General features: G+C 40.7%; 4 protein-coding genes across 11 annotated transcripts in view; all 4 read right to left on the bottom strand.

The window, feature by feature from the left end:
- The window catches only part of LOC116302238 (uncharacterized), a 130,455-nt gene extending 126,258 nt beyond the window's left edge, over window positions 1–4,197 (bottom strand). For 3 of the 6 annotated variants that reach the window (XM_089038440.1, XM_089038441.1, XM_089038444.1), the window contains exons 1-4: window positions 3,987–4,177; window positions 3,756–3,867; window positions 3,471–3,527; window positions 3,255–3,364 (exon numbers count right to left, since the gene is read on the bottom strand). In XM_089038440.1, the coding sequence (XP_088894566.1) occupies window positions 3,255–3,364; window positions 3,471–3,527; window positions 3,756–3,771 (183 nt within the window). In that variant the 5' untranslated portion in view covers window positions 3,772–3,867; window positions 3,987–4,177. Of the gene's footprint in view, window positions 1–3,254; window positions 3,365–3,470; window positions 3,528–3,755; window positions 3,868–3,986 lie in introns of all 6 variants that reach the window. The other 3 variants (XR_016121432.1, XM_089038443.1, XM_089038442.1) reach the window with 3 other exon arrangements.
- On the bottom strand, window positions 18–2,229 carry LOC148906334 (uncharacterized). 2 transcript variants are annotated; one of them, XM_089038451.1, is made up of 3 exons: window positions 1,939–2,229; window positions 1,513–1,738; window positions 18–1,430 (listed from the first exon to the last, which is right to left on the bottom strand). In XM_089038451.1, the coding sequence occupies exons 2-3, from the start codon at window positions 1,736–1,738 to the stop codon at window positions 94–96; spliced, it is 1,563 nt and encodes a 520-aa protein (XP_088894577.1). In that variant the 5' UTR covers window positions 1,939–2,229; the 3' UTR covers window positions 18–93. The 2 variants fall into 2 exon arrangements, with proteins under 2 accessions (XP_088894577.1, XP_088894578.1); XM_089038452.1 differs by having other exon boundaries at window positions 1,513–1,659.
- A 382-nt stretch (window positions 4,198–4,579) lies between the features above and the next one.
- Window positions 4,580–25,475, bottom strand: LOC116287476 (caspase-6). Of its 2 annotated transcripts, none has more exons than XM_089038453.1 (10): window positions 25,459–25,475; window positions 13,874–13,941; window positions 13,537–13,661; window positions 12,902–12,965; window positions 12,224–12,289; window positions 11,771–11,890; window positions 8,618–8,716; window positions 8,166–8,244; window positions 7,684–7,758; window positions 4,580–7,019 (listed from the first exon to the last, which is right to left on the bottom strand). In XM_089038453.1, the coding sequence occupies exons 3-10, from the start codon at window positions 13,620–13,622 to the stop codon at window positions 6,160–6,162; spliced, it is 1,449 nt and encodes a 482-aa protein (XP_088894579.1). In that variant the 5' UTR covers window positions 13,623–13,661; window positions 13,874–13,941; window positions 25,459–25,475; the 3' UTR covers window positions 4,580–6,159. The 2 variants fall into 2 exon arrangements, with proteins under 2 accessions (XP_088894579.1, XP_088894580.1); XM_089038454.1 differs by having other exon boundaries at window positions 4,580–7,016.
- LOC148906333 (uncharacterized) lies at window positions 16,433–21,730 on the bottom strand. The gene is made up of 2 exons (XM_089037723.1): window positions 20,253–21,730; window positions 16,433–20,184 (listed from the first exon to the last, which is right to left on the bottom strand). The coding sequence occupies exons 1-2, from the start codon at window positions 21,414–21,416 to the stop codon at window positions 16,663–16,665; spliced, it is 4,686 nt and encodes a 1,561-aa protein (XP_088893849.1). The 5' UTR covers window positions 21,417–21,730; the 3' UTR covers window positions 16,433–16,662.
- Window positions 25,476–25,740: the final 265 nt, after the last annotated feature.

The raw sequence follows: 25,740 nt of genomic DNA, 5'->3' as shown, positions 1-25,740 counted from the left end.
TGAATTGATTTGTCATTAATAAAAATAATATAATATTTGTTATCATAAGAAATCTGGCCATGGTTTGAGAACAACAACAAAAATCTTAGTGTATTAATGTAAATAGTAATTGAAGAAAAAACTATCAACTTTGTCCTTTGCTTGCTGGAAAAACACTGAATCAAAATTAATTCTAGAGCAAACAAACAAATTTTCGTCAATGTAACTGAAAAAATCACACCATTCTAATCCTGTGAGTCCAAGCTGGCACTGGATCTGGTAATAATAAATGTCTGTTGTTTTCAGTTTGTACTGGTTAGTGTTCTGGTCCTTGGTGAGATACCTCACATTGTCAAATGATGTTTCCCCCTCTTTAACGACCTTTATTTCTAACAAGCCAAAGGGATTCTGACCATTATTTACGGCATCAAGGTCATAAACTTTCCTGTCTGGGCTACAACCTAGCCATGGGCACTTTGGGTGGACAATCAGCCCAGATGGGAAGAGGTTTACTCTTCCACCCTTTGCATTGCTAGCATAGACCATGGCAGCATGTGGTTCAAGTTCAATGCCTCTTCTCATTGCTGCAGTTTGTACAAATCTGGTGGGGTTTAGCTGATTGACAAGGGTGTCAAAATGTGACACCCGGCGAGCGACAATGCCAAATTTGCTTGCTGTTACCCTTTTTTTTCTGAGCAGGTGCCATACATCACTCTGACTTTGAGTGACTGTTTGCTGCTGCACTCTCAGTGATGACTCTGTTGTCACAGACAATGTTCCAAATATAGATTGTTGACGACTGTCAAGACAGATTGACACATTGTTATTAAATCTGTCCTCTGCACTTGAGAGGGGAAGCTCTGGGAAAGAAGTGCAAGTAAAATCATTTATGATGTAGTCAGTTGACATCTTTTGTTGATATGACAGGACACAGCCTTTTGGGACATTTCCAAACTTGCTCTGTACAAATGGGATATTGCCAAGTTGATCTTGATTGGGCAGAATGGTTGTAAAGAGAGGATAAGGTGGTTGGAAGCCGTTAAAGTGCTCTTTTGTGAGGGTAGGATACTGGGTAGATGGGGAATACAAATTACTCTTGATATATCTACTGTACGAAGCGCCAAGTTGGGGTTTTTTCACTAGCACGTCTTGTATTTCTTTTTGTGCGATTTTGGATCCTCTAGGTATGCTCCAACGCTGCTTCATGCTGGTACATGTTAGCTCATCAGGCAATGTCCGATGTCCCAGTTGCTTAAGAAGGGCTAAATAGTAAAGAAGCCCGATCACATGATGGCAGTATCCACCTGCCCCGGCTACACATGAGCACAGCCCAGACAGCAATGTCAAATTGTTGTTCTGGACTGACACCTCTAAAATGTGCGGTGGTTCAGACTTCCTCATTGAGCGGTAACACTTGCATTTAACTCTCACGCACTGGTCGGTATATATCACTAAAAAATTGGAAAAATTAGTGTGAATTGTCTGCCATTCATATCATAATGAAATAGAAAAAACATTTTGGCTATCAAGTACCTTTAACGTCATGTAAATAGCCTGGTTCCGCCATAAATTTGTACGCTTTCGAAGTGCTTGTGCAGCCAGACTTCTCTATAGCGTAGCTCCCTACATCATCGAAGGTGAGGGAAGGAAAGATAGAGATGTCTTGAGTTTCTACTTCATCTAAAACAAAAATAAATATAAAAATATCAGTACGAAGAATTTTTCTTGGTATGTGATGGCTCGTCGGGAGTTCTAACATCTACAGCGAATATATGTAAACATGGGTTAGTCTTGACTTTAGACGTGGAATCACTCTCACAAAAAATAAACAAATCGTCCATTAAAATGCCGTCCAATTACAATCGATCACCATTCACAATCTAAACTGTTATTTTAGAGATTTTAGAAGTCCAATAATTGAAAAGAAACCAAAAAAAAGGAGAGTTTTGAAGTACATACCTTGCGAAGTCGCCATGTTTTTCAGCCGTCGAGCGGGCCGGCGGTGACAATTTTTTCGCGATAACGCGAAGAATATCGTTACTTCGAACCAAAAATCGAGTCCAAAGGAGAGAATTTAAGATTATCTTACTGTGTTTGTAGATAGGGCAAAAGGATTAAGCGTTTTGAACGATGAAACTATCGTATAAAACCACGCGTGCTTGACCTATTACAACTTTTGTTTACTGGAAGGCTTGCTCTCCAGTTTTGTGTTGCTAAGCGGTATCCAAGCACGTGACCACTAGCTGCAAAGGGCCTATTAGGGTGAAACAAAAGCATAAAGTAAAAAGAGTCTAATCCTTTAACAATAGGCTTTGTGACAGAAAAACTATATTTTATGAATAATTAGATCAGAACATTTTATTAGGATCAAACTTTGACGTAAAATATAGGATGTGGTGCAATCCAGTCAACTAAAAACATAAGAATAGCTATAACGTCATCTCTGTAAAGACCCTGAGGGGGAGGGGGGGGGTACCTCAATGGTACCTCAATGGTACCTCACTCGAGTGATGCAGAACCGGCACTTCATATCTACTCACTTTCAAGACTTTATTGTTCATTATCAATAAAATTCAAGGGTATAATTTGGGAGTAAATTAACGAAGATAATTTCGGCCATTCAACATAGGGAAATGGATAAGTATAGTGAAAAAAAAAAAAAAAAAAAAATCAAATGAATAAGTTCTATAGCCATGAGTGATGATTTAAGCAGTCCGTGACGGACACGAATTTTTGGGGGAGGGGGGTAGTGTTACGCAGTTAAGCATGAAGTATAAGGGAATAAAGAATAAGGGATTAAATAGACAAAAAATGCACGCTGTTGAGCAAGGAATAAAGAATAAGGGATTAAATAGATATGCACGTGAACATTGGGAATTACATCACCAGCTCTACGTAAGAAATGTTAATGTAAAAATAGAAGGAGCAGCAGTTAATACTTGAGGACTTCGTTGTTGGTTTTGGGCCCAACACTAGATTTTTATAGGCAGATCGAGAGTGACGGACGGTACAGTATCATTGATGAAAATTGTAAGATATTACTTGCGCTTACTAGAGAGATTATTACTTCCGTATATTATGCATGTATGTAATTAATTAGCATAACTGCACGTGGAGAATAAAGCAGAATAAGTGCGGCCATCTTGTTTCTTGTTGTGGTTAAAATACAACAAAAATTATGAAATAAATACATCAAAAGTTTGTTTTGCCAGTGGACACAGCATATTCTGAAAACAGTTTTGTACAAAGCTTTTACATATCATATTTAGTATTACCTCTCCTAGATCTTCATATCTATTTTGGTTCATTCTTCTGTCACCTCCAAACCAATCTAATTCAAAGCGTCTACCCTCCTCATCCAGAAGTACATGTAGACCACCAACCTCTGTGAACAAACAATAAAATGCAAAATTAAGTAACTGGAAATTAAGATTGAGCTTCTTTTACACCAAGATATCATTCACCTAGCATAGCAAAATAAGCTTACTCACCCTTGAATTGATAGCCAAAATCATTGATCGACAGCCTTGGTTTGCTTGTTCCTAAAACTGTCCCACAAAAAAAGAAGATATTTATTAACTTATCTTGAGCATGCCCATTAAGATTTAAGTGACAAGAAGCTAGTTTGACTTGGTTTTCTTATATCGTCTAAATAATGTAGTAGGCATTACAGCTAAAAAATATCTAAGATAATTCTAAGGAAACGTTCGTGGTACAGCAATGAAAATTTCATGGTACAAAGCGGTGCAATGTTTGGTCCAATATGTAATACTTACAGTTACCCATAGCCATTCTTTGTCTCTCTTTCGGACAAAAACTCAAGTGACTTCCGTAAAAATCGGCTGTACACGAGTCTTTGTACTCGTTGGGTTCCAAGAAACCACGAGACTGGAAAATTTGCGATCAAAAATTGAAATTAATATTTCACAGACGATTAAAAAAACTTTACACTACTTGAATATTACATACTAGACCTTGTGCAATGAAATGATGATGTAAAGTCTTACCTTAACGACTAAAAGAAGCAGGAATGTTGGACAAAACCCGACAAAACGAGGAAGAGAAAACCTTAGAAACAACCATGCAACTGTGAAGGTCTTCGGGGAATTTCCCTTGTTTGTTTGGTTTCATATTCGATTCAGCATTTTGCCAAGGCTTTCCTCTCATTTGACGAGTGAATCTGGAATGTAGTTTAACACAGGCAACCCATAGATATTTGTTTTACTGATTTCATAGCCGTACTTCAACGTATTGTGTTTGATTGAATTAACGGAAACACAATTGGACCGGAAGTTATTTCGAGTTTAAGAGAGAGGTAAGGGATACCGTCACAGGTTTCGTAATCTCATCTGCTTGTAATTTGTTTATATTTTTCATTTTTTTAAACTATGATTTGATGTGAGGTAAATGCCAAATAAAATAAAATAAAATAAAAATAATGTAACGGCATGTCGTACCATGTCCTTGTCGGCCAGGGCGTGCTGTCTATATGGTATATGTTTCACACTCATTAAAAAATCTTTCCATGGCACATTGGGCATTTTTTGACGTGTGGCAGTACTGGGACCCCAGTTTAATAGATAAAAGTGTAAGAGATAAATTGGAAATCCGGAAAATTAACATTTATTCAATTCAAAGCTTACAGTGTTTAAGGTGGCTGACCACTTTAGCAGAAAGTCGGGCAATCTTCTTTTTTTCCTTTTTTTTTGAAAGAATCACCTGTTTATTTATACTAAAATAATTATTCACCTCAGGCTCAGTGAATATCGAGAATAATTACCTCAACTTCGTTTCGGTTATTATTCGCCGATATTCATATCAAACATTGCCGTGCCGTATTTCTCTGTGCACTTCGCCTTCGGCGAATAATTGTCATATAGAACTTATTGTTTACTAAAGTGCAAAATAGTGCTAATTAAACAATAAAAAACAATGGAATTTGCATGGAATTGTGCTATTTAGCATTCACTAAAGTTTCACGGTTATATCGTTTGCATTCTATAGAGTTGTTTTCAAAAACCCGTGAAGCAAAGTGTAATATATCTCAATTGAAAATAAATGAAAATAGAGTGCTCACACTAAATCCTTGAAGCAAATACTAATTTTTAGCACTAAATAGTGATAATTAAACAATAGGAAACAAAGGATTCTGTATGAAATAGTACTAATTAGTACTATTTAATAATGTTCACGGTCTTAGTGCGGTGCACTCTACTAAATTAAATACTTAAATGAGCTTTCAGCTCATTTTTTAATTGCAGAAAAATTGTCGGCCTCAACTACTTTCTTAGTTAGGTTATTCCAAGATTGGATGATTCTTATGAAAAATGAATTTTTATAACAATTAACTTTTGCTTGCATAAATGATAAAGTTTTAAAGAGTGATTTGCTGTAGTGGATTTAAGCTTCAAAGTTATCGTAAAACTTGAGGTGACTGTGACCAAAGACTATCTTATAGCACTCTATTTAAAGAGAAATATTCCCTCCTAAGAGATAATTTGGCGCACCCCAATTGCTTACACCTGTCTTCGTAGGACTTTTCCCCTTTTCTTTGACGAAGCGCTAATCTAGAAGCTCTGCGTTGCACTTTTTCTAAAGCGTGTATATTTTTGACGAGATATGGGGACCAGACTGGTACCGTATATTCTATTATAGTACACTCAACAAAATTACTCGACTCTGATTGGTCGAGAGGAGTACAATTATAGCGCTAATTGTACTCCGTAGGAGTACTGAATTAAGTCGCTATGGCAACACGGCCAAAACAATGTCAAAACAATTATTTTCTATCATTTTGTACTTAAAAAAGATATAAATAAAATTTTAAAGCCGTAAGAACTAATCTTTTTTATGCATTTCAGTTGCGCGATGGAATGAACATCAGCCGCCAAATAGACAAAGACGGAACAGCGTCGCTTAGCAATTTTTACTGAAATTTTGTTGAGTGAACTATAAACAAAAAATCGCACGATCTTCTCGTACAATTTGGAAATTAATAGACACGAGTAATGTTTTGAAAGTTCATGTAATTGCACGAGCCTTTCTCGAGATCGTGCAATTTCCTATACGAATAGGCCTAATAAGGGAAAATTACAGTGTTAGCAGTTCCTACAGGACGTTTGATAGTTCTAAGAAGAATGAATGGAGCAACACGACAACCTGACTGTTCAAATTTCAATATTATTTAAATGTCATTCCTGGCCAAAAATATACTTTTTTAGTCAAAGTGTTTTTTGATTCTGGAACTTGCTTACTCCCCAGTCTTCCTTTAGAATTCACTTCTTTATTCACTAGAGTCAGCATGCCCATCACATCCTCCACACCAGCATTTTCTTTAAAAACCTTTATCAAGCTGCTAATGAACCAGCTCCCTTCCTCTTCATGACGATGAGAGGAGTACCCCTCAACGCTGGCGAATGCAGTGAGCATATCCGCATTTTCTGCCGTAGTTTCCCTATCACTATTCTCGACAGCAATGTCGGCTTCTGGCTCTGGCGGAGGTTGAGATTTTACTAACGATTTGGACCCACTTTCCTTGACTTCTGTTCCAGGATCAGCAGTTTTTCCTCGACAGGCGTTAATAAAAAAAAGCTTGGGTTTTCCGCAAAGTGCCTTGCAGTTTTTGTTATTAAACTTTTGTTGGATGCTTTGGATTTTGATCTCCTTTCTATCGCCGGCAAAGAAATAGTCTTTATCCCCGTGACTCATGATGCAGACAATTAAGCAGTCGTAGGCTTCGAAATCATACTTGGTAGTAATGCCTTTGAATTTATCCAAGAGTTCGTCTTCGGTGAGGTCAACGAACGTTTCGGTTTCAAAGTCCAGCTCTTTAAATAATTTTACAAGCCCCTCTTTATCCTTTTCTGAGCCTTTTCTTTTCTTATCTTTTGCGTTTTGAAAGTTTTTCATGTTGACAATCACGGCAAGTCCTTTACGGCTACTGGTCATCTTATATACAAATTCTAGTTCATGCGGCCGATGCTGCGGAGATATCAAGCTGAACTGCGTAGGTTTAATGAAGCTGGAATCATCTTCTGCTGCTGCATGTAAATTAGATTGAATTAATAAAGATCATGTAAGTTAACTACTAGTAACGACACAAGGTACTTCTTCTCAAAAGTTACACAGTAAATGAAACTCACAGTTTAAAAAATTTTAAGATTGTTGTGTGGTTTGTATTTGTTTGTTTGCTTGTTTGTTTGTTTTTGTTTTTGTTTTGTTTTGTTTTGTTTTGTTTTTGTTTTGTTTTTGTTTTTTGTTGTTGTTGTTTTGTTTTGGTTTGGGTTTTTTTTTTTTTTTCCTTTTTTTTTTTTTTTCATTTCTTTGGTTTTTTTTTTTTTTTTTTTTTTTTTTTTTTTCTTTTTGATTTTCGAGGAAATAGTAATCCTTTTTGTATGACGTAGGCCATGATGGACTGGGTCCTAGGGATGTGGTATATGTAACAGCTCAAACAGAGCAAACCTTGGCAACCAACTCAGTAGGAAGGTGAAACGAAACTAGGGAGGAAGTATACTAGTTTGAGCTTCATCGGTGTATAAAACATAAATGATGGATATAAGGGGGTGTAGATTTTGGGCACCCGATTGTCTGGTAACTACTGATTTTTAGGCCAATTTTCAGTTAACTTTAAACCTCATCCACACCCTCCATATATTCCTTCGTCGGAAAATGTCTCCATAGATCAGTGATTGCTTACGTACGTACCACTTAGTTTTTTTCTAAAAAACTTGAAGACCGAATCTTTGGCAAAGTGAGACGTTATGGTATATTTATTCGTTCCTGAAAGATCAAGAAGAAAAACAGTAACGAACAGCTCTGATCTTATTGTGAGATTGTTGTTTTTATGGTGCTTCCCAATCTCACGTGTATAAATCCATCTAGAAGTGTCCATCTGGTATAAGGTGGCGTCTGATGTGTTTCAGTAATCAGCTATTTTTAGACAGTGCCGAACAGCCAATCATATTCCTCGAAATTTCAGGCGCTGCGCTGATTGGTCTTTGTGAATATAGCCGGCAAAAGTAAAACAAGACGAAAATTAAATAACAATGGCGCTGGATAGTACTTGTGATTTGGATAGTAAAATCTTTGTTATAAAAATATTTCTGGGTGAAAATTGCTTTGACTTAGCAATAAACTTTTTAAAAATGATTGTAGCCCTCCCCATTTTATAGTATCGTCAAACATACCTGCAGACACTTGGTCACAGTCATCTTTACAGTCGATCTTCACCGGTGTGTCTAGTGGTTCTTCAGAACACACCCATTTCTAATGAAGCAAAACGTTTTGCATCAGTCGTAGCAAAAATGGCAACCAAGAGGCGCCAAAATAAGGCGCCATTTCGTTACGCGATTATAATTTTACTTTTGTAGATATGTGAGCAAATAATCGAGGATTTCACTTCAAGAACAGAGGTTGTGGGTACTTCATATCCCCACTCCTCAAGGGCGGATCCATCCAAATTTGGGGGGGGGGGGGGGCTAATTGAGTTTAGGTTTATCACCCTAACTATCAATTTATCAGTCATCAGAATGCGAGATGATAATATTGATAGTTGTCAATAACTAATATTATCACTGAATATACGATTGGACTAGGGGTGTATAGGTGAGAAGAGAGAGGAGGCATTAAGACAACTAACCTCATTGAGCCAACTTTTGATTTCTCTTAATTCCTCGATAGTGGTGTGTGTGAATGCCACTGCCTTGATCCGCCTCCTTGCTTCATCAATTTCCCTTAGCTACAAAGAAAATGTGCATTATAAATATCTTTTACCAATGCACTGGTTTTTTACTACAGTCGTTCTCAACTTGCACGAAATCGTGTTAATTTGCTAGTCTTTCCCGCAGCCGTTCTTAGTGTCGTCACGCAACGCTCACTCCCTTAACGGGGTAGACTAGCAATTTGCCATACCAGCTGAGGTGAACACGGCGCGCGAAGCATGAGTGGACAAAATGATCAGCCCTAAGCATGAAAGAACGAAGCAAGCATGACTGTAAAGTGAAAGTGTTTCTCCTTTCCATTCTGCTTGCTGTAGGCACGTTTATTATATTTTAGTCAAAAGAAAGCAGAAAAATAGACAGGGGTTGGTAACGTTACCTGACATATAGGGGCGCCTAACATATAGGGGCGCCTGACATATAGGGGCGCCTGACATATAGGGGCGATGGGGAGGGGAGGGGTGGTCTAAGAACTACGTTACCTTACATATAGGGGCGCCTGACATATAGGGGCGATGGGGAGGGAAGGGGTGGTCTAAGAACTACGTTACCTTACATATAAGGGCGCCTGACATATAGGGGCGATGGGGAGGGGAGGGGTGGTCTAAGAACTACATTACCTTACTTATAGCGGCGCCTGACATATAGGGGCGATGGGGAGTGGAGGGGTGGTCTAAGAACTACGTTACCTTACATATAGCGGCGCCTGACATATAGGGGCGATGGGGAGTGGAGGGGTGGTCTAAGAACTAAGTTACCTTAAATATAGGGGCGCCTGACATATAGGGGCGATGGGGAGGGGAGGGGTGGTCTAAGAACTACGTTACCTTATATATAAGGGCGCCTGACATATAGGGGCGATGGGGAGGGGAGGGGTGGTCTAAGAACTACATTACCTTACTTATAGCGGCGCCTGACATATAGGGGCGATGGGGAGGGGAGGGTGGTCTAAGAACTACGTTACCATTTATCCATCCATCCATTCGTTTATTTCTTATTCATTCATTCATTCGTCCGTACGTCCATCCGTCCGTCCGTCCGTTTGTTTGCTTGTTTACTTGTTTGCTTGTTTGCTTATTTATTTGTTTATTTGTTTATTGATTTATTCCTTCCTTCCTTCCTTTATTTATTTACTTGTGAGTCTCAAATGTGCGAGAAAATGCAAGGGTAACCATAGCAACAAGCGAGGATTATTTTTAGCGCCTCTTCGGTGCGCCTTTGCATCCAGGTAAAACTTACAACGGCACAACCGGTACCTTTGTAGGATGGTTCACTTTTTTCCACAATGAACCAGAAAAGGTAAGAAAGAAATGATGTGATGTTTTTAGGTAAAAGGACAATGAAACTTAAAGTAATATTGAGCATAACGTCTAAAATCTTTTTTTTTTTTAAATATTGACTTTGAGCTGTTTGACCTTGACTTTGACATTGGCATTGATTTTGAACTTTGACTATTCCTTTCTAACCCCATAACTGGAAAATTGTTTAGAAAACAAAGACAACTCTGAATATTTAATTTTCTTATTTGCTTATTTGTTATTATAAAAAGAAACTTCTTTATTTTTAATTGCTGCATGCATGAAAGATAGCCGGCAAAAAAAACATTTTCTCAAGCTTACATGTTCAAACTTAGAAAGTCATTTTGTTTATGTATGTTATCAATTCAATTCAATTTAATGTATAATTCAATTCAAGGTTGGTGCCTACGAATTACGAACCATTTTTATTCACTTTCAATTGTGTCAGTATTAAAACACACTAGAGGCCTGACTGGAATCTGGAAAAACGGGGGATCCCCGTGCATCTGAGTGCGATATTTAACGATATAAAACACCAATGATGTAAGCTTCTTTCTTGGTTGAAGTAAAAAAACCGTATTGCAAACTCGCTGTTGTGACCGATTTGATCTGAAACTTGTTTAAAATTCAACTAGTTGTATTCTTTCTAATATATGTATAAAATTTTATATATCTTCTCATGAATCATTTTAAACCAAATTTTGCCTTAAAAATGTAAAATGTTGTCCTAAACGGATACTGAATTTTTGCTGAAATAAGTATTCTCGACCAATTCTATTTTAAAATTCCGTAACAACAATTTAATTTATATTACCCTAGGTTGCAGAGGGATTTCTAAGTCAGTGAATCCGAGGGAAAAAATCCCTCTGGAACCCAGGGTAAATTTATGTGGGAACCCACGATCTCGACTGCAATTCGGAATTTATAGGTACGAGTGATATTTCAAAAGTTTTCAAAATTGGACGAGCTTTTAGGCGATTTCAATTTGAGAACTCTCAAAACATCACGAGTATCTATAATTTCCGAATTGTTTTGATCACTGAAAACGTCGCGTGTTAGTGTTTTTATGGTAATGTATACTCTTATCGAATATTGAATGGCGTCAGCATATGATCGATTTGCTAAAGTCACCAAAGACGTAGAAAGCTGAGATCAGTGAGAATAATGGGGAACTTTTCATTTCAAACAAAACACATTTATATTTATACTACAGTTCTCGAGACGGGTGATACCACCCCTTCCCATCGCCCCTATATGTCAGGCGCCCCTATAGGTAAGGTAACGTAGTTCTTAGACCACCCCTCCCCTCCCCATCGCCCCTATATGTCAGGCGCCCTTATATGTAAGGTAACGTAGTTCTTAGACCACCCCTCCCCTCCCCATCGCCCCTATATGTCAGGCGCCCCTATATGTAAGGCGCCCCTATATGTCAGGTAACGTTACCAAGCTTACTGGAAAAATACGCAAAAGTTGGGTTACAGTAGCCTGGGAATGAGGGACGGTGGCAAAACAGCTAAGCGCGCTATGATTGGCTGAAACAAAATTCACCGTTCAGCTGGTAAGGGATGGTTGGATTGTTTCCATGACAATGTCGAAAAGCACAAAGTTTTCTAGTGCACTTGTCTATGGAATGTAATGAAAATGACTTTATTGACGTCTACCAAAACCTACTTCATCGCGACGACGAAACACCGTGACGATTCCGCTCGTGCTATGTTGCTTTATGTTTTTTATGCGGCTTAGATAACTAAATAAAACAACAGAAAGCATACTTACGCCATGAAGAACTACTTCTTTAGCCAAACTATGTGCAACAATCACGATGTGCTCGGCCTTGGCCTTCTTGATGAAGTTGTTCCAGACATAAACAAAGTGATCCTGGGCGGATTCGCTACCCTGATCATGAAAATTTAAAGCCGAAGCAGTCAAGTAAAGAACCTAGTTTATCAGGAATCGTTTGACTAATTAGAGAGCACCACTCGCATATTCGTAACTACTAATAAAAATAAATAAAACAATTGTCATCGCTAATATAATCACCACCACAAAGTACAGCGTGGGAGAGGGGGAGGGGGGCAGCTCAACGGGGTCAAACTGAAAGCATGTGAAGGCGCATCTGGCACCCGTTATACAGTCCATGTATAACCCGGAGCACAGCTCTAACAAGTTTGAATTAGTTAGGGTTGATTTGAGAGGAGGGAGGAAAAACTCTACAAACTAATCCTGTACCTGAATAGGTCTATTGTTAGAGTCTACATTATCGTTCCCATTGGTAATAATCACACCAAATCCTTCCTGTAATAAAATACAAATATGAAATGAAAAAGAATTCAATTACACAATAACGGATCTTACCTGAATATTTTGAAAAAGAGGTTGGATACAGGAATTCTGAAGAACTTTGAAACCCCCGACTGCCTATCCCCAAAACAGAGCGGTGAGACCCGGAATTTAACTCTTACTTTAACAGCGCGAATGCTCGGGGAGACGCCTATTTCATTAGAGCGAATTCACGTGACGTCACAGCGGCCATGTTGGTTTACCAAAACGATACATTTTTTATTTATCCTCTGGAAATACTACAATAGAGTCTTTTACCCCCTGGGAGACTATATCCATTCTCACGTAAATCAGATTAGACCAGATTAAATTGTTCCTTGGCTGGGACCGGATGGAATGGAATGTAATGGCACAGGAAGAGATGGGTTGAGCAAAGATGATAAGAGATAAGATGAGAAGAGATGGGATGAAATGAGATGGGATGGGATGAGATGAGATGAGATAATAATAACTTCATCTAACACAGAATTCAGAAAGTCGGAGAAACGTATTTACAACGAAACCTATTTAGAACGACATGGTTATTTTACTGGAAAGAAAAAACGAAAGTAGAAAAGAGTACTTTACCTTGAGTGCTGTCTCTATATATGGCACCATCGTCCCGCTTTCAAGATTTTCATTGAGGATTACACTAGATAAAAAGGGAAAAAAGAGAAGTAAAAGCCTAAGACTTGACTTGGAGCATGTAAGACTTCATATTAGGGAAGAACTGGTGGCGTGCGCTCTCACCAATGCGGCCCGAGTTCGAGTCCTGCCGATCTCGATGTCGTATGTGAGTAGAGTTGTTGGTTGGTTCTCTCCTGTGCTTCGAGGGTTTTTCCCCGGGTTCTCCGGTTTTCCTCCCTCCTCAAAAATCAACTTCTAAATTCTAATTCGATCTTTGGGCTTTCACTTAGTTTGGAGCCTAGCTCGGTTGTGATTGTCCCACGCTGTGATACGACAGCGAAAAGCTTTGTAGATATTGTATTTCAAGTGCCTTTTAACACTGGTAAAGAAAATAAGGATGCCATATGAATCGATACATAGTGAAATCTCCAGTGCAAGGATGGGGAGGGTTCAAGAACACAAGTGAACAAAAAGTTATCTTTATGTTAATTTTATAATGGTAAGTAAAATATGTATCAGATTTGGATGATTTATTTTTACAAAATAAACAATTTTCATAAGCGGCGATCGAGCCACGGGTCAGCCAGTTAACAAACCTTTTTGCCCACTGGCCAGCAGGTACTGCACCACCACCATGCATAAGAATAATCAGCTTTTTAAAAGAAAGAGCCTCTTCGCTCATGAAGAAAAACCCTTGGGGTTCCTTTTTACCAGCATCGACCTGGAAGAAGAAAGATAATAAAAACGTCGCAAAAGGAAAACGTTTTCTAGCTTTGGAATGACCTGTGTGTACCTTAAACCATCTCAGGTATAGTAGCACAAAGAAAATAGGCCGTTCCAAAATCAGAAGTGGATTATTGGTTTGTTAGTCGGATATATTAACAGAACCTTAGCCTGAACTGAAATAATATAGATACATAGTCACCTTCTTACCGAAATTGCTTTTTTTAAAGCTTCAAATTCCCTGGGAGGCACACATCGTGCAGGTAATCTTTATCAGCCTGAAAAAAATAAATCCTTACATCATTTATCCATAGATTATTAAGTTAAAATTACATGATTAAACAGCAACAACAACGTACAGCTGAAAAGCCCCTAAATTCAAGTCCTCTCCACTGTCACGGAATAACTTAAGTAGATCTTAGGGGATTTAGTTCATTATTGTTATCAGGTGTTAAATTACTTAGTGATATTAATCCTTTGCCCATATTTAGAGATCTTTGTATATAGGTAGTTTGGTTGCTTAGCATTGTTCCTGAAATACTTATATACGCCCTTTCATAACAAATGCGGAGAAGAAAGCGATCAGTAGTTGTGAGCTGTGATACGAAACACAGCGCGGTTGGTACAAGAAAACTGAGAAGAAAACGGTCGTCCAAGGAAGCAACTCACACAGAGTTCCACTAGAAAAGATCGTATACGTACTGAAACAGTTGAGAAGATAAAGTTGAGAAAGAAAAAACCTTTGAAAGACAACCTCAGCAGAAGGCTTGGGAAAAGGTTATTTGGTAAAGATAAAGAAAGAAAGAACCGTGAACTAGTACCGCAGAAAGGAATTAAGTCGAAAAGAAGACTGTACTAAAGAAGAACGACAACCGCTTGGGAATGAGAGACTTTACAGAAGCTTCGAAAACCAAAAAGTAAGCATGCTAAAACAAGGAACACTATTCCACCACGTTAGCTTATTTAGGTAGAAAAAAAAGGAAGAATCGTAATTTAGATATTTCTAAAGAATCCAAAGTTAAAATATTAGAAAAATACAAACTTTACAAGATATTTAATAAGTTGCGTGATCTTTAAAACTTCACATTATTATTATTATATTATCATTTTCAAGTCTATGAATAAGTTATCAATCAAGTGGCATCGAGTTAACAGTTTATTTAAGTTATCTAATTTATCTAAGAAAATACAAGTTATTAACTTTCAAAATCAGAGTGGAAAATAGCTTTAGGATAATCGATAATAAAAGTGGTTGTGATACATGCGTTTGTTGATTTCTTTGAGGGAAGGCTTAAGGTATGTCGGCATAACTAGGGTGACATCCAACTGTTCGGTTACATCCACCCGTCATTTGATTTTCATTTATACCTTCTCGGGTTTTTCAGTGTGTTCCACTTTTTTCTTTTCTCCTTCACCAAGCCCAGAAACCGAATTCAATCTCCTCTTGTTCAGTTTCATTCAACTCAAAAAGTACGGTGGTTTTTTTCAATAGAATTCAATCTAAGCCATATAATACAGTCTGTGAATAGTTACATTAACTGAATCCACTTCTGTTTTTTGTCTAGATAGTCATTATTTTGAGAAAAGATCCAAAAACCGTGTTTTTGAGACATAATTTGTATGGGCTCACATGAGGGGGCGTGAGCTTGAAATCGTAGCTGACCAAATGTTACCAGATTTTTTCCGATGTATTTAGCTTTGTAGCGGAGCACCATAGGTATAGGATATGGTAAACTATGCAACTAAGTTTTCATGGTCATCGCATGGGAACCCTGTGCGTAACGCTAAAAGTGTTGCCCGCCAGGTGTACATCGCGTTTCTGATTGGTCGAGCTTTCAAATCACACGTCACTTGGACCATGACGTTTTTTTAAATAAAAATATGGAAAAAATCATGGAAGAAGAGAATTAGCCAATGTGTAAAGATAGAGGTTAGGACATTTTCTATTTTGTTTTATTTAGAGTAGATAACATAGCTACAACATTACCGCAAAACGAGCAACAAATTTAGTAATTTGGTAAGAGTACTCGTAGTTCCTACATGATATAAAGTAGTCATTTGAAAAAGCACTTTTTGAATTCCACAAATTAAACAAATCTAAGAGTGTGACAAAGTTTATAATTCTTTTTAATAGCTAAATTTAAACATAGCAAAAACGAGCATCAAACTAGCATGTCGAACTAACACAAGAAGTGTACTTGTTTTGTTATTATGGTATGAGTACTCCTAGTTCCTACATGATATAAAGAAGTCATTTGAAATTTAAGCACTTTTTGAATTCCACAAATTAAACACATCCAAGAGATTTTTGACAAAGTTTAAAGCTAAATAACATACCTAAAATTACCGGCCGAAACGAGCAACGAACTAGAATGTCAAACGAGCGAAAAAGTGCACCTGTTTAGTTATTATGGTAAGAGTACTTTCATATTGACTTTCATTTAATAATTTTATATCTTTCTACCGATAATTTATTCAAATATTGAATGACATATAAAATTACACCAAATGTTCAACTGTTTATTGAGCTTTTCGACCTAGTACATGATTATAAAAATGAGCTTAAATTTGTGTTGTTGAGAGATTTGTAGAGCGGTACCTCGTCCTTCACTTTCAAAAGCTAAAAAAATATTCAAAAACATTTACAAATGCTAATTTACTGACAAAGAAAATTATTATTTTGTATTTTGCACTGCATTTTGCATTATTTTCTATTTTGTCTCAGTTGTTCTTGTCAAGTTTAAATGAACGCCAGTAAACACGACGAACGACGTAAACGAATGAACAAGCTTTAATAATGAAACGTAGTCGCAAGATGGCCGACCAATAACAACAGTAATGAACAGGCGTCACTGGCGCGGGCGCGCGCGCATGACAGGCACAAATGTCCGCGGGCACAACGGGCTCGCTGGCGCAGTATCTTCTTCTTCCTTATTTTCTGTTAATTAACTGGATAACAAAGTTATTATGGTTCATACATCTACAGGTCGCATAATGTCTCAATATAGGAAGTAGTCCTTGAGGTAGGCTGGGGGTTTGCGTGTTCGTTGTGGTCTCGAGGGAAATTCTTCGCTGCTGAGTTCGTTGTTGATGGGCAGTGGGACGGTGAGAGTGACTTGCGAGGGTGGTGGGTCTTGCTCAGTTGTTTCTGGGGTTGTGTTGGTGTCTTCTTCCGATGCGTTGTCTTGATTGTTTGGTTTACACCAGCTTGGTAAGTCAACTTCGTATGGGCGGATAAGTTCCGATGGGGGTGTTGGTGGACTTGGTTCTTCTGACGCTAACGTTGGGTCTACGGTGGCGAAGTCTTCGTCGGCATCGTTGTGGATTACTTGAGTACTAGTGTGGGAGGAGGCGAGGGGAGCGGGAACGGCATAGCACTCACATAGCTTGACCTTGTATGATGTGGCGCGAAGTTGGGATCCGGTGAACTTCTTAATGTAACACCAAGGGTCGCTCACTTCTGTAACGATGTAGCGGTCACGAGCACGTAGTTTGTCGCGGTCAGCGATCAAATAAACTATGTCTCCCACTCGAATCTGTGGCTGAGGTGCGGCAACTCCGTGTTTGTCTTTGGACTTTTCGCTGTGGGGATGGTTAGTGGACCTCTTCTGGTGCTGCGCTACTATATTCTGGTAGTCAGATAGTGGGAGTTGGTCACAGGTGTATTGACTGCGCTGTGTCCATAGTTCACGAGCGGAGAGACCTTGATGGCGTAGGCGAGAGTTGAGACGAGCTGTTGCTAGTGCGAGGCCAGTAGAAGTAATGGGTCCACCTCCGGGCTCCTGTCGCAGAAGCTCTTCTTCTAGCTCTTGAATAGCCTTTTCGGCGACTGGGTTCTTATTCTTATTCTTTATGCGACCAACATCGAGCCAAATGTTCAAGTGTTTTAGACCGTCGTTGTTGCTAAGAGATAAGAAGCTTGGTGCAGGGTCTACTCGAATGACTGCTCTTGGACCGTCCAAAGGGTGTAGTTCCACAATGAGGCGTGTAAGGGCGTCGCGCAGGGTGTCGTACTTTTCGTCTTGTATTAAACAAGTGTTGGTGTAGGATGTCGAACACTCTCTGAGTAGTAAGATTGCTTGTCGTTGTCGTTTGATAACGTCAGCAGCGAAGGATATGCCGACGACGTCGGGTGGTTCTTCAGATGATTGGCTTACGAGAGAACTTGGAAACTTCCGTAAGGAGGCACATGGGTGGCATGACGAGGATACCCTGGTTAGGGCACTGTTCATGTCTAACGCAAAGAAGTGGCGTAGTACAACCATCTGAAGCTGGTTGCGAGATGGATGGTTTAGACGAACGTGGAGAGCTGTGAGAAGACCATCAAGTACGGACCGTGGTACTACTATTGCCTCAGATGAGGGGGTGAAAGGTTGGTTGCGTTTGACTACTAGAATGCCGTCTTTGGAGATGGACGTTACGTTTAGATAGCGTTTGATGTCTTTTATGTTAGTCAGTTTCTTCGAGGGTCTAGTTCCTTGTTTCAGATGGGCATGGACTCTGCGGAGGTCGGGACATCCGTTTTGGATTTCTCGCCAGGCTGATCTCGTGGTGAATGGAAGTGACTTGGTGTTGTCGATGATGTCTTGAACGGACACGTCACGGACGACAGAGTCTTCTGTTTCTTTGATGAAACTGCACACCTGGCATGTTGGTTCTTGGCACTCTGGAGCGTTGCGGCTCGTAAAGTCTGAAGGGAGGTTAGCCGTACCGGCCAAATGCTGCAACGTGACTTGATATCGGCTAACGGTAGTTAGGAATGATGTTACCCGAGGGCTTGCGGAAAATTCGCCGCGACAGAGTTTATTGATGGCTTGGACGCATGGTTTGCTGTCAGTGAGTACGCAAGTACGGTGTTCAGACTGTATTATAAACGGGCTGAAGTGCTTGACGGCCGCGGCGATACTCAGTGCTTCAATTTCACAGGGCAGCCAGTTGACTTGGTGTTTGCGGAGTTTTGCGCTGAAAAATCCGGCAAGATAGAGGTTGTTCTCACGGGACACATATAGTGTTGCTCCGAGGCCACGTTTGGTTACGGAGCCGTCTGTTACGATCCATAAGGAGTCGGATGGACGTGGTAGAGCGATGGCTTTGGTTGACGTGAGGGCCTGCTGAGCAGCTTTAAACTTGTGGAGAAGACTTTCGTTCAACGTAAGTTTGTCTTGTGACTGGAGACCCGAGATTGCGCCTTCGAGGGGGTCGATTAGGGAGGAACACTCTGGTAGGACGCGGCTAAGGACTTTGTAGGACCCGATAAAAGAGCGCATGCCTTTGACGGTAGTTGGAGGAGGACAAGATGCAAGAACCGCGACGCGATGAGGGCTTGCAGATAGTTTGCCTTGGGACCACACCCATCCTAATATGGTGGTGGACTTTGGACAGATGACCGTTTTAGTTGGTGAGAGTCTAAGGTTGCACCTGTCAAGCTGTTCCAGGACCCGTGCCCAGATAGGTAGAAGGTCTTCGGGGCTTGCTCCTCCGCAGTACAAGTCGTCTGCTATCTTTGCCACGCAGCCTTCTTGGATGAAGTCACCAAGTACTCGACACATCATCTCTTCGAGTGCTGTTTCTGAGCCGGGCATTCCCATTGCGGAGCGGCAGTAAACGCGTACGCCACGAAATGGTGTGGCTACGCCGCAGTACTTCCTGGATTCTTTAGCAAGGGGTATTTGGTAGAAGGCGCGGCTGAGATCAGACTTTATCAGGAACTTCCATGGTGCAATGGTGCGTAGTGTGGAGTCAACGTCTGGCATGAGTGATGGTTGGGGTTTGCTGTAACGTCCCACGTCTGCAAAGGCAGTGACGAGGCGATGACCGCCAGAGGGTTTCTTTATGAGGAAGGAGGGGTTCAGGTATTCTACTGCCACGTCGATATCTTCGGGTTTTTGGAAGACTTGGTCTCTTTCCAGTTCGTCAAACTTCTCTTGCAGCTCTATTAGTTGGTTTCGAGAGTATTGAGGAAGGCGCCCTTTACGTTGGGGCGGCTGTACCGGTCCCATGTTTACGCGGGCTTCTATATGGCCCGCTGCTCCGTTGTACCCTGGAATGTCCGGTTTGAAGACGTTGTCGTATTTCTGTAGGACCTTCTGGAATTGGTCACGCATGGAACTTGTAAGTAGCTTGTCTGGATCTAGACTTACGCTGCCTGAGGACGGCGGGGTAGGCTTTACTTCTGTAACGGGGAGTGTTGAGGGTGGAGCCGCTTCGGGAGGAGTCGCTGGGACGGTTGGGCGGGCCCAGCAGATGTGGTCGTGGCGTCGGACGGTGTATGGTTCGTCGGACGTGTTGGTAATTCGCACTTTACCTCCGACTGTATCTATGACTCGTGGTTGGGGCCATGGGTTTTCGCTGGGTGGAGGGCGTTTGAGTTGGGACGTATCACTACGGGGTTCAATGGCGATAGTGTTGTCAGTTCCCAGCTCGGGGGGGACGTCAACTTCTAGGTAATCTCCAGGCCAGATAACGGTGGTGGGCGACGATGAACGTAACACATACGACGTGGCGTGGCGTATGGTGTGAGCCTGAGTGCTGTGTTTTTCATCGGTGTGGTACCATCGGCTTGCAATGCTTGTTGGGAAGACTTTTCGACGGTAAGACCAAGTGTCTGGGCAACGGACGCTTTAATCATGCTGGTTTCGGCGCCGGTGTCGAGGGTCAGCCTCACTGGGTGTTGTCGATAGAAGGCGTTGAGTAGGGGTGACCTTCTGGTGCTGACCCTTCGGGAGATGGAACGTGCGGACGGAAGGGCTGACGCTTCACTGTCAACTTGATCAGGTGCGTACAGATCTAGGTTATCGTCGTCTTCTTCTACTTCCTCTTCATAGTTGGTTGTCGAGCGAGTCTTGGCGAGGAAGAGTCTGTCCTCAGGAGGTAAGTAAGGGCACTTACTTAGGAAATGCTGTTGATCTGCGCGGCCTGCTTCTTTGCATAGTGGGCATGACCTGGGGCGTCTGGAAGTCGTTGGGCGGCGACTGTTTGGCAATTTGTTTGGTTCACGTGAGGCAGGGAATCTAAATTTTGACGCTGTAGCGCGTAGTATCTTGGAATCAGCGGCTGTGCGTAGTTCGTCAAGCAGTGAGTCCAACGCTTGGGAGATTTCTGGTTTTATCGATGCGAGGGTTCTGGAGCGAAGTTCCGTGCCATATCGTTGTTTTACGAGGTTTGGTAAGTCCGGGTGGATTAGTCTAAGCCAGGTGAGAACGATCATATTTTCAAGACTGGGTGTTGATTCCTCGTCGGCGGTTATAATCTCGCCATGGTGGGTGATATTGCCATTAGCGATGAGGAGATTGTCTTCGACGAAGGACATCAGTCGTTGAAAGAGGTCTTCTGGGCGTTCGTCATGTTCCAGTTTAATGTTATTAAAGTCGATAAAGTGTGCTCCGGTGGACTGGAACCCATAATGCATGCGAATCATTTGCCAGATGGAGTTGATAGATGTTGAGTTCTTGACAATTGAATTTCTAGAGATAACTGGGCAATAATTAGCGATTTGGCCAAGCATCAACTCCAGATGGGTACACTTTTGCTGTGCTGTTCGACGTCTAGCGACAGGGACTGCTTCACCGTCATCAGTAAAGCCTCTTAGAGGGCCTCGAGATTTCTTTAGCCACGTCACGGTATCACCAAGGAAGGATGCGAAATTTACGTCGAGAGATAATGTATACTGTAGGTTTTGTCTCCATGCTTCGAAGGAAGTGATTGTCTCGTTTTTAGTCAGTGTCCATTGTTTTGGTGCTCTTGTTGAAGTCATTTTTGGAGTCGATGGTTTGGGTGATTGTTGATGAGGCCGTGTGAATGTGTTTCGTAAGCTCTTGTGTACGTTTCTTGCTGTTCGTTTTCCAACCACCGTACAGGTTGGCTCGTTACGAGACTTCTGCTATTGATCGTTGTATTTATACTGTTGTTCGTGGGTCCTTTAATCGCTGCCACCACGCCAGTAAACACGACGAACGACGTAAACGAATGAACAAGCTTTAATAATGAAACGTAGTCGCAAGATGGCCGACCAATAACAACAGTAATGAACAGGCGTCACTGGCGCGGGCGCGCGCGCATGACAGGCACAAATGTCCGCGGGCACAACGGGCTCGCTGGCGGAATGTAAATTTTGTTTTTACGAAAACTTTTGTTGTTCTTTTCTCACACATGAAAACAGATGTAAACTGGTAAAATTGAATTTCAAAATCTATAAGCTTATGCTTTCAAGCTTCTCGAAAAATAGTTAAGGCTTTTATGAAATAAACGGAGAAAGTCGCTGATGTGGTTAAAGTTTTAACGGAGTACTAATTAGACCGAACCGAAATAAATGGGCTGAAAGATATGAGTTTAGAATGCGTTATCAGGAGGAGAATGAAACGTTAGACACGTTTGTAGCTGAATTGAGGGTTTTGACAAATTTATGTGACTTTGGAGACACGATAGATGAGAATATACTGGAACAGGTGATTGAGAAGTGTGCAGACGGATATTTGTGCGACAAACTACTATAACAAGGGGAGCAATTAACGTTGCAGAAAGCACAAACAATAGGAAGAGCGATTGAACAAGCGAAGAAAGATGCTGGGCTATTAGGACACCAGGAAAAGAAGTGTGTAGACGATCAAAGGAAGATTGGAGTCAATCAAGTAAAGCAAGCTGAAGGTGAACAGTGGAGCCAAAGGGGAAATGAATGTTACAGATGTGGAAGGGTAGATCACCTTGCCAACGACCCCAACTGTAGAGCAAAGGCAGCTGAGTGCTGGAAATGTAAAAAGGTTGATCATTTTGAAAATTGCTTTAGATCTACTGGAGTTAATTACATGACAGAAGAGAATGTTGACTGTGTAAGGTGGGAGGAAAACCCAAAAGAGGTCGATGAGGGAGATGAGTTTGTGCTCTTGACTATACATGGCATGTAGAGGAAGACTTCAAAATTGATGCCCAAATTAATGTGAAACAAATCACATTTTGTCATTGACAATCAGGTTGCTCAAAAACCTTCATTCCAAGTCAGTGGTTTTAAGCGGAAACATTGAGAGCCCATTGATAGACACAACAGTAAAGTTTTATGCTTCTGGGGGAGGAGTCATCAAATGTGTTTGTACATTTCATGGTACACTTAGGTGTAATGGGAAGGAAGTTACAGAGCCCATGTATGTCGTTGATGCAAAGGGACCACCTTTGCTTGGAAGGACTGCTATAATGACATTGAACTTGCTACAGATACATGCTGTGGGAATAGACGTGAATCGAGAGGAACAGAGGAGCGCTTTCTTTAAAGAATTTGAAGATGTCTTCAAGGAAGAGTTGGGGAATTTCACTGGTTATGAGTATGAAGTTCTAGTTGATAAAGAAATACACCCAGGATACAGAAGCAAAGGCCAATTCCAGCTATGTTGGAAACGAAACTAAAGACTGAGATTGAGAGGATGATTAAGGAAGATGTGATTGAAGAAGCCACGGGGGCATCATGGATTTCAACAATACATACTATAGTGTACAAACAGAATGGGGAACTGAGAGTGTGCATTGATCTACGGGAAGTAAATAAAGTCATCATAAGAGAGAGATTCCCAATTCCGCGAATACAAGATCTTCTTCGTCAGTTGAGTGGAGCCCAACCGTTCTATACGCTTGATTTGAGAAAAACGTACTGGCAACTACGTTTGTCGGAAGACTCCCGAGAAATTACGTCATTCATGGCAGCAGGCAAGGTTTCTCAGTTCGAGAGATCAACGGCATATCAAAAAGTGATGAGTATTGTTTGCGAAGGACTGCTGGGGGTCTTCAACTACTTTGACGATATTGTTGTGTATGGATCAACTCCAGAAGAACACTGGCAGAACATGAGACAGGTGTTACAGGCATTGAGGAGAGCAGGCCTCAAATTGAATAAAGCTAAATGCGTCATGGGTGTGACAGAGCTGAAATTTCTAGGTCATATTATCTCAGCTGATGGGATCAGACCAGATCCGGGAAAAAACAAGGCCATCACTGATACTCCAGTTCCAGAGAATGCAGCAGAACTTCGATCGTTTCTCGGAAGCATTACATATCTAACACAGTATTTGCCACTGCGACCCTTGACCCAAAAGGGAGAGTAGCCTGGAAGTGAACAAGAAGAGAGACTGACGCGTACAACCAGGTCAAACAATTACTATCTGGCGCACCCTGTTTAGCTCATTACAGAATGGAGGCAGAAACAAAAGTGGTAGTAGATGCTAGCCCGGTTGGTTTGGCTGCCGTGCTGCTACAAAAGACTGAGAGTGGAATAAGGTCAGAAGTGTATGCATCCCGTGGATTAACAGAAGTAGAAAAGAGTTGTGCCCAAGTTATTGAGCGCGAGGCTCTCGCTGTCCTCTTTGGATAAAAAAAGATGCACACGTGTGTATACGGTCGCCATGTCACAGTTGCAACCGATCACAAGCCGATTATGTCTGTATTTTCAAAACCTTTACAATCGACACGGTTAGAAAGAATTGCATTGCGAGCCCAAGATTATGACTTCACATTGGTTCATGAGCCTGGAGCAAATAACATTGCTGATGGATGGTCAAGGCTGCCAGCAGAATCAAGTGATGAGATGACAAAGTTTATAGTAGATCATGTGCAGTTTGTTGAAAACGAGATGGAGTTACTTACACTTCAAGAAATTTGTGAAGAAGGCAAGAAGGATGAAGAACTTAAAATGCTTGCTTCAGCAATTGAAAAAGGTTGGGACGATGCGGAAAATAAGGACCTGACAAGGTTGCAACACAATAAGACAGAATTGTCATATGCACAAGGAATATTGTGGCATGGTAGGCTTGGCACATGATGCCCAAGAGGAATTGTCAGAACTAAACAGAGGCTACGAGCAAAATAATTTTGGCTAGGGATGGATACGGACGCCGAAGAATTTTGTCCCAACTGTGACAGTGACATTTTGATAGTGGTTGACTATTAGAGTAAATGGCCAGGAGCAAACATCCTAACGAACATTACTTCCAAGGACATTGTCAAATGCCAAACAGAGAGCTTTGCACACTTTGGCAATCCGAAGACAATAATAACAGACAATGGACGTCAGTTCACTTCAAAAGAGTTTGAGCTTTTTCTGAAGAACAATGGGATCAAGCATTATACCTGATAGATACACAGATACCTGAAACATGGCTTGAGAGCTGCAGAAATACATGGAATAACGTGGACTGAAGCATTGCCTGGAATTTTTTCAGATCAACACCTCATGCAGGTACAGGCATGAGCCCAGCAAAGTTAATGTTGAATCGTGAAATCACAACAAAACTGTCAGCGGTGCAAGTGGAAGAGATAGAGTTGAAAGAACGTTATCAAGGATATCAAGATAAAATGAAGGACTATGCAGATGAAAAGAGGAGTGCTGGGCAGCATGAATTAGAGATTGGGGATGTGGTGTTTGTGACTTACATGAGTGATGCCAAGTTAAAGGCAAGCTTTGCAGAGGACAGATATATCATCTTCAGAAGAAAGGCTGCTGACACATTTGAATTGGTATATGCTTAATGTTACCAAGTGGTTACCAAGATGGCGTGTAGTTGTTGAGTTTAGAATAAACAAGTTTCAATCCACTTTCATCCTGTGTCAATATACTACAGACACAAAAATTTCTGAAAACAGCATATTGAATTACTTTAGTATTACCTTAGTATTATTTTCATATCTATTTTGGTTCCTTGCTCTGTCACCATTAACCTCTGTGATCAAACAATAATGTGCAAAATTAAGTAACTGGAAAAGTAAAAGATTCAGCTTCTTTTACACCAAGAGATCATAAAAAAAATAAGCTTACTTACCCTTAAATGGCCATGGATGGATGATCGAATGCCTTGGTTTGTTTTTTCTTTTTTCAAAGCTGTTTCACAAAAAAAGATATTTATTAACTTTAAACCTTGAGCACGCGCATTAAGATTTAAGTGACAAGAAGCTTATTTTACTTGTTTTTCTAATATTGGTTACATAATGTACAGTAGATAATATTTTCATTGTGTAGTTCCATAAAATATCCATACCCAACCCACTAAGAACAATGGAAATTCTGGAGGTGAGGGGGGTCAGAGAAAGGAAAGAATAACGGA

Source organism: Actinia tenebrosa, unplaced genomic scaffold (assembly GCF_029948245.1).
Source record: "Actinia tenebrosa isolate PJP-AT-01 unplaced genomic scaffold, QUT_ActTen_1.0 PGA_scaffold5__44_contigs__length_20552954, whole genome shotgun sequence".
Taxonomy (NCBI): Eukaryota; Metazoa; Cnidaria; class Anthozoa; order Actiniaria; family Actiniidae; genus Actinia; species Actinia tenebrosa.
This window is presented reverse-complemented; position numbering and strand designations above follow the sequence as displayed.